The sequence below is a fragment of the Hakea prostrata genome, chromosome 8, assembly GCF_041222555.1.
Source record: "Hakea prostrata isolate BN-2017 chromosome 8, UWA_Hpros_2, whole genome shotgun sequence".
Classification (NCBI taxonomy): Eukaryota; Viridiplantae; Streptophyta; class Magnoliopsida; order Proteales; family Proteaceae; genus Hakea; species Hakea prostrata.
This window is the reverse complement of record NC_142607.1, coordinates 7,142,867-7,151,445: the sequence shown is the minus strand read 5'-3', so window position 1 is coordinate 7,151,445 and position 8,579 is coordinate 7,142,867. Positions and strand designations below refer to the sequence as shown.

The 8,579-nt window shown below is 38.8% G+C and overlaps 1 protein-coding gene across 1 annotated transcript; it reads left to right on the top strand.

Moving 5' to 3' along the window:
* Positions 1-587: 587 nt before the first annotated feature.
* Positions 588-4,280, top strand: LOC149006563 (uncharacterized). Its single transcript, XM_089167480.1, has one exon. The coding sequence runs from the start codon at positions 1,088-1,090 to the stop codon at positions 2,822-2,824; it is 1,737 nt and encodes a 578-aa protein (XP_089023606.1). The 5' UTR covers positions 588-1,087; the 3' UTR covers positions 2,825-4,280.
* The last annotated feature ends 4,299 nt before the right edge of the window (positions 4,281-8,579 follow it).

Sequence of the window (8,579 nt, the reverse complement as noted above, 5' to 3'; positions counted from 1 at the left end):
CCAACCAAGGAGTGGAATTAGGCCATACAGCTGAGCCCACAATCGATTGGGCAAATTAACAATTTTTATTTTTTTATTTTTTAACTTAGAAAACTAATCAATTTTTTTTTATTTTGAGGGCAAATGATGAAAATTTATAAAAATATTATAAAAAAAAAAAAAAAAAAAAAAAAGGATAACATTTATCTAGAAAGTAACAAAAATACCATTGAATTTCCAAATAGACCCTTTTCATGTGATGAAATTAGTTGTCAAAGTCCCAAGAAAGGACCCCTTACCTGGTCTATTGGAAACTTTTTCCATAATAAGGGGAATTGAGAAAGTCCAAAAGAATGACGGTTGGCGATTCTATCCTCTCATTTCATGTCTATGAGCTTTCACAACTTTCCTTAAGAGCAAGACAAAGGAAGGAATAGTTAGAGAGCAGTTGGTTCTTGTGGGCTCCTCATCCAATGGGTTGGAGAGATCTTGATCGTTGGATGTGATGGTGTAGGTTTCATACTTAGATTACACTAGCTCTCTATCTGTCTTTTCCTCTTTTTATCTTTGCTTCCATGCATGGATTTCTCCTCCAAGTATAGCACCACTCCAAACGGAAAGAAGAGAGAGAAAAGATAATAGGAAAGCTCTCTTCCCTTCTTTTAATTTTAATTTTTTTTCCTTTTCCATGCTTTGGCCTGTTCATCGCATCATTAGCAACAAAGGTCATAGACATATCGCTTCAAGCTTTGATTTTTCTCTGCAAATTCCAACTACCCAATACAGAGTGTGTGAGAGCTAGAGACCAAATTTAGTGGCTTTTGTGCTTCAGATCTTGTTCTTGATGACGAAACGCTATGAAATCTGAGATGGGTTCTCTTCTTGTGTTCAGTTGGAAAGCAATAAAGACTTGATACGTTTGGATTCCCGTATCAGATTCGGTTTCTCTGATCTGGGTTTTTCTGTGTTCCTCTGCTTCTTCAGCATTTGGGTATTTGTGGTGGAATGAGATCAAGAATCCAAGCATTCTCGCTGGTTTGCGCTTGCTCATCCGATTTTAGCACTCGTTTTGTTTTCTGATCTGTATTTCTTCTTCTTTTTAGCTTTAATGGAGGAAGATCAAGAGCTGAAGCATGTATGCAAGTTCTGCGGAAAGAGCTTCCCCTGCGGCAGGTCCTTGGGTGGTCATATGAGGTCACATGTGACCATGAATACAGCTGCTGCGGAAGAGAAGCTCATCAAGAAGAACGCTGCTTCAGCTTCGGCTAATGGTGGAAGCAAAAATAGTAGCAGCTTTATGGGCTTCGAAGCTGGCGTTCATGCTGGTTATGGTCTCAGAGAGAACCCGAAGAAGACTTGGAGACTTTCGGATCCGAACGATGAGATGATTAATCAAGGCAAGACTTGTAAAGATTGTGGTAAAGAATTTCAGTCATGGAAAGCTTTGTTTGGTCACATGAGATGCCACTCTGAGAAAGAGAAGGAAAGGGTCTCGAACAACAGCGTGGAAGATGATTCATGGACTGGTGAGAACCAGAAATTGGTCATGGACAGCCAATCTGACAACGAGGGTTCTGCTCCCAGGCGTAGGAGAAGATCGAGGAGAATGAGGAACAAGCCTGCTACAGCTTCATCGTCTTTGTATGTTGCCAATGCTACTTCGGTTTTGGAAATTGAGCAAGAACAAGAAGAGGTAGCTATGTGTTTGATGATGTTATCTAGGGATTCTGGTCAGTGGGGTGGATTGAATTCTATTGCAGAGTCATCCGATACCAATTCTGTGGTTTTAGAAGCTCGAACTAGATCTTCAGCTCCGGATAAGCGAAATCCTGGGAAAGGAAGTAGAGATTTTGTCTGTGATGATGGGGATGAAACTCTGCAGAGTCTGAAGATGAAGAAACCAAGAGACAAGAAGCCAAATTATGCAGTTCCTGATTCTGAGAATGTTCAGTTTGAGAAGAAAAGGTCTGAATTACCGAATTCTAAGTCTAGGTTCTTGAGGGCTGGGCTCAAGAAGGTTGAATCCGAAGTTTCTATAGATGAGCTTCACAGAAATTATGAAGTGGAAGCTGAATTGGAGAAGGATTTTTCCAGTAACAGAAAGGACTATTCTGAAGCTGAATTGGGCAAAGAATATACTGCGGAAGCTGCAATGGATCGAGCTGATTCAGAGCTTGGAAAGCTTACTTCAAGGAAGAGAAAAAAGAGTGAAGCTTACTATACTGAAATGGGGGAAAATTCTAGTAAGAAGATGAGGCACGATGCATCACATTCTGAAATCTGTAGGGAAAGTTCAAGGAGAAGCAGGTTTGAGTGTACTACTTGCAACAAGGCTTTCCATTCTTACCAAGCACTTGGAGGACACAGGGCTAGCCACAGGAAGGTCAAAGGCTGCTTCAATTCGACAATCGAAAGCAGTGAAAACAGCATTGAAACAGAGGTTTCTCCAGACCCAACAGCTGATAGTAAACTTCACAAATCTGGAAGTAATGAGACACCAGTTGAAGATCAGGAGCAGGAGCAAGAGCAAGATGGAGTCGGCATTGCAGAGACAAGTTATGGATCAAAGAAGAGCAAAAGGCATCAGTGCCCAGTTTGCTTCAAGGTCTTTGCATCAGGACAAGCTTTGGGTGGGCACAAGAGATCTCACTTGTTAGGTGGCTCTGAATCTGTAGTCAGTCAGACCATTGTAATTCAGAAACAGCTTCCTGAAGTTCATGATATGCTCGATCTTAACCTTCCTGCTCCTACAGAAGAAGAAACCAATGGACACTTGGGTTTCAACCCATGGTGGGTCAGAAACAACCCAAAGCATGAACCTCTGGTGGGTCTGATCACAAACTGAGAAGCCTGATTATGTGTTATTTGTTCCTATCAAGACCCAAGAGTGTACAGACATGTTGGTGGACATTATTTCATTAATTCTTTAGAGACTCAAGGACATTCTCTACAAAGGTAATAGTTCCATTTTCTGCTTGGAGCTTCTGTAGCAGTTTTTCTCAGTCCAGCTCTTAAACCCCTTTCTTTTCCCCCCTCCATCCCATTCTGAATAAAGTTCTATTATAGCACATTTCAGGATCATCAGTCTATTCATTTTTGAAACTTAAATACTGTACTTCGTTTTTATGTTTCTTTCTGCATTGTTGGATAATTTGAAACTGCAGTTAGAATTTCTACAGGAGAACTGCAACTGTGGTTGTTTTTGCCAAAATTTTAGTTTTGAGCTTGAGCCCACTTCATATCTTGCTCTCTCAGGTTTTTTGACAGTAAGGATAGCTGCATTGTGTTAATTTTTCTAGTTCAGTGGGAGCATAAATTACTTTTCTTGATCTTCTAACCAGGTTAGGAGATTGAAATCAAAATGAAAGATAGAGCAGGTTTATCTATCTTTCAGGAATTTCAGAAATACTCTGTTTGGTAGATATTGTGACTAAAGAAGATGAATAATTAGTTGGATTGCTTTGAAGTTCTTCAATGAAATGGGTGTGTGGTTGGTCTGTGAAGTCATGAGGAAACATGGTTGATGACCCTTAAAAGCATTTTTCTCTATAATATAGAAGATGCCATGTGAACCCTAGGTGGTTGTTTAGTCACCTACCATCATACATGACAACCCATCTCACTTAGTCACTGTTATATATATGTATGTTGGTGTCTTTTTCTGCTCTTTTCTTTTAACTTGGCCCAGTTGTGATAGTACTTCTATATATCTTAATCTTGAAGGCTCTGCAAGAGTAGAAAGTGTTAAAGTGAGATGAGAGAGAGAAAGAGAGAGAGGGGTTATGGTTTAACTAGCCTAAACCAACTTGAGTGATCTTGACTCTCCAACACAACCAAAAGGAAAATCTGTCTTTATCCAAATTGGTTGAGTTTGCTTCAGTAAGCTCAACTTGATCACTTTAATTACAGATTAGGCATGCACTAACTCTACAAAGTTCCAAAGCTAATCACACCAAATAATACCCTATTCAAACTCAGCAAATTCTCTACCACTTGAAGAGAAGAAACTTAACACCAAGTTGAAAGTGGTTGGTTCAGGAGTGATTCATGATCAAATATCAAATGTGTTGGCCCATGGCTTTCTTATCGTGTTTATCGAGAATCAACTACTCCACCATAAATATGATGCATGAATTTATGAATTAAGGGCCCACTTAGATGATTTTAACTATAGTTGTAAACATGCCCTAATCTTGCATTTGTTAAGTAAACCCAAAGTAAATGAAGAGCGCCTGGATTGAAGTTTGATTAGAGATAATATTAATGGAAACTTTCAATGATATCTCAAAGATGAATTGCCGCAAAAGTATAAACACTCCAAAACTATGTCAAATCAGCAATCGCGTCTTTCTATTAGAACAGTTAGTTGGTTAGAAGAAATGACAAATATATCCTTAGTTGTATCACTATACATTTTATAATATAAAATGACAAATAGAATAAGAAAAATAAGCACATGAAGGAAGAAAGAAGATGAAATGAGGATTTCATTTTACTATACAAAGCATTGTAAAGTCACAATATATTATTTCATAACTTAACCAAATTTACTAATAAAATTGAATTTAAGAGACATTTTGGGGTCATTGTCCATTGTCCATTGTCCATTGTCCATTGGTTTGTGGTGTTTGCGTTTTTCAAATGGAATGTACCAATCAATGAACACTACATGCATACTGTGGCAATTCATGCACCTTAGAACTCTCTTCAAGTGCAAAGTCAGAGCAAAACTCTTCACCGAGCTGGAGCTTTACTTCAAAATCATACCTGAGCTTTGACGCAACAGGTCGTCCAGTTATCTTAGAGTGTACCTAAATTTTTCTCCAAACAAATTTAAAAATATATAAAACTCAAACCTAGTTGATTCCAATCGAATGGTTTCCATTCGCATGGGATGTAGGATATTATTGTCATACAAGTTATTCTTATTCTAATTTGTCAATAAAGAGGAAGGTAGATTGGTCATTTGATAATGATATATGTATATATATATTATTTTGTTGTCAGAGTGGTCGACGTGTCAAAATATATGGTTTCTCGGAGTTAACGAGGAAAAGACCAATCACAGGAAGTTAAGATCCGTTGCAGTACGGGCCTTACCCAACTGTTGACAACTGACAAAGCATCGGCTTGGCTTGGTCAATGCTCGCACGTATAAGCTGTAAGTCTGTAACCACAAGAGAAAGTCAACGAACAGACAAAATGACATTAATGCCACCTTCCCCAATCTTGACATTTCATCTTTTGATGGTGAAGCCACGTTACAGTTAGTTGAGAGACGTTGGGTCCAATCCGAGGCCGTGGATTGGCACCACTAGAACACGCTGGGTCCCATTGGATTGTGTTTGATCAGACGGTTTGAGAAACCCGTTGGATGAAGATCCTCTTAGAAACGGAAATTAGGTAGGCCCACCACTAAAGGGATCCTAATCTTCCTCGAGTGCATTTCCCAAAAAAAAAAATTCCACAACTGTAGATCTTCTTTCCAGAAGGGCGGGCAGCACAATCACAAATTTAAATTATGTAGAGCTCACAAATAAAAAAATAATAAAATTGATACAGAGAAAAATTATACGAAACCCATCGAACCGGGTTTGGGCTTTATGTCCCGGTTGGACCATGATCAGGACCGTCTTAACCCAATTCTCACGTTCGAATAAGAGAGCGCCGCATTACGGTTATAAGCCACGAACGATAGCCCGAATCTTGCGGGATACGTGGCTGGTTTATAAGAAGTAACTACCGTCAATGCAAAGAGGGAATCGTGCCAATATTGGAAACTAATCACGCACCCGAATATCTAGGAAAGAACCCTACGATCAGACGGTCACCCGAGAAGATCATGAACCCATCTCATAGTCGAGAATTGAATGTAAAATATGTATAAAATAGTGACTCACTCACTCTAAAAGTAACTGAATCGTATTCTCAATATTCGTATTCTAATTTGTATTCCTACAAGCCAGAGCTTATGATAAGTTCCTTAACTGACTTAGCCTTCGGAGGTGGCCTCCCGATCCCCACGGTAGGGCCGCGTCTGGCGTTATTTTGCAGGTCATCCATCAGTAATCTAAGGGCTGAGTAGATTTTGAACACATCAAAAATATTAGAAAGATTGTAGTTGAACAGATGTGTGAATATGTTACCTTAACTGACTTAGCCTTCGGAGGTGGCCTCCCGATCCCCACGGTTGGGCCACGTCTGACGTTATTTTGCAGGTTCATCTATCAATAATCTAAGGGCTGAGTAGATTTTGAACGCATCAAAAATATTAGAAAGATTGTAATTGAATAGACGTGTGAATATGTTAGCTAAACGGTTCTAAATATTTATTAACTAAAGAGACATTACCGCCAAACAACCGGTGATATTCTTAACTAACCCATAAATATGAGAGGAAAAATTATAATTTTATTGGACGATTTAGATTTAATATAACAAATATGGCGATGAATATTTATAACTGTTTAGCTACAATTTAGCCTTAAAGAAAAAATCTCATCATTCTAATACCGGGAGAGATGATCCAAAGTCAATTTCTTTCCATCACTGATCACCCTCGCTATGAATAGAATGACCACTGTATCCCTTGTTAAATCATCAGATGATTCGGATAAAGAAAGATTTAGGAGTAATACTCAAGAGTCAAGGGTCAAGAGTCAAGAGTGGAGACCATGGAATAGTGATAGTGGCATGGTGCTTGTAGCGCTTGGAGATGACCATTTTACCCCTTGATGAATCCTTATTCAGGGGCCCACTGACGATGGGGGTGAGGAGAAGAGAAAGAATTTTGTGAAAGCATGATAACAGCAGTAGTAGCGATGGGGTTTGTCTTTTCTGTTATTATTATTATTATTATAAAATAATAAAATTCAAAGGCAAGATTCTCGGGGCTAAAATTGACGTCAGCGTGAGGGTTGGGGAGTTAGCGGTTAGTGTCCTTTGTGGGTCCCACGAGATCAAAAGTCTTGGGCTCCTTTGCGTCTATTGGTCGTTCTCATCAGTCCTCGTCTACTTTGAATCTTACTATTTAGTCCAACTTCCGCTCCGCTACCCAACTTCTCAACGAAATAAAAATAATAATAATAAAACTTTGTCAATTCTGGTAATCCAACGATAGAGCCTTCAACATTAAACTCAGCCGCAAAGTCTTAGATTATATAATGAATCTTTTGTTAATCGGCAGTCCAGGCCCCCAGAATATAAAATTAACAGCAATGGTGGAGGTTGTGGTGGTGGTGGTGGTGGTGGTAGTAATGGGGGAGGTCATTCTTCCAAGCAGTGGCGGAGCCACGTTGGGACCGGAGGGGGCCATGGCCCCCCAGGATTTTTTAAAATTGAAAATATCCTTGTTTTTTTCTTTATTTCTCTATCTTTAAATGTGAAATACCACTATTTGGCCCCCCTCCAAAAATTAAAAATAAAAATTTAAGATAAAGATGATGGGTACAAATGTCATTTATAATCTCTATCTAATGGTTATCCTTCAATCCCTAGTTTTAAGGAATAAAATGTTAAATTCTAATTAAAAACTAACTCACGATCCATAAATTTCTCCTTATATATTCTCTCATATTTTCATTTCTATTTATTCTCTCATGGATTTCTTCTTTTATTCCTATTTTTTCTCTTTCTTTCCTCACACGTCTCACGAAATATTGAAGTAGTTAGCAAACTTTGGAATTTTCCTAAATCTTCTCCACATCAGATATTCACTCTCTTTCTCAAATTATTCATTTCTCTCTCTCACACTCACGAATTTTCTATTAATTTATCTAATTTTTTATGTAGACTCTACATTAAATTATAATAATATATTCTGAGATGGGACCTACAGTGGGTCCCACATTGGCCCACATACATTCGGCCCCCCTCCATGTTCAATCCTGGCTCCGCCCCTGCTTCCAAGAAGAACATCCCACAAAGAGGTCTTGGGGTTGCCTAATTAGAGAAGATCCGAGCAGCAGAAGTTCGTGGTTCCTGACATGTCTCTCCTTTTCTGTTATTCCACTACCTACTCCTCCTCCTCCTCCTCCTCCTCCTCCTCCTCCTCGTCATAGTCAACTTCTTCCTTGCTTTCCCTGCATCTTCAATTGATACAACTTCTTTATTTTGAAGCTCTCTTACAGTTTTATTCCAATTCTTGACCCGTTGGTTTAACCACGCATTTTCCTGCTCTATGAATTATTGTCGCTTGGTGTTGCCGGAGCTGAAAAGGAAAACTGTAAAATGAGATAGGAGGCATTGGTGCCCTTGGTGAATCGATGTTGCTGCCGGTGGTGAGTCGGCGTTGTCGTAGGTAGAAAGGGAGAAAACAAACACTCGAAATAGGAGAGAAAAAAATAAGGGATGAAGTAGTTAAAATCTGGCTGAAGTTACTCGACTTTTTCTAGTAAGTTAACCAAGAAAATAAAACTCACGATAACCGGTGATGATAATTACCCGTAAGTAGTGGAAAAAATCTAAAACTTTAATGAACGTTTCAAACTTAATTCTATAGATTTAACGATAAGATCACTTAATTCTATAGATTTAATGATAAGATCTCAACGAGTGTACAGTAAAATCAATCTACATATCCGTTCAGCTACACTTTAGCC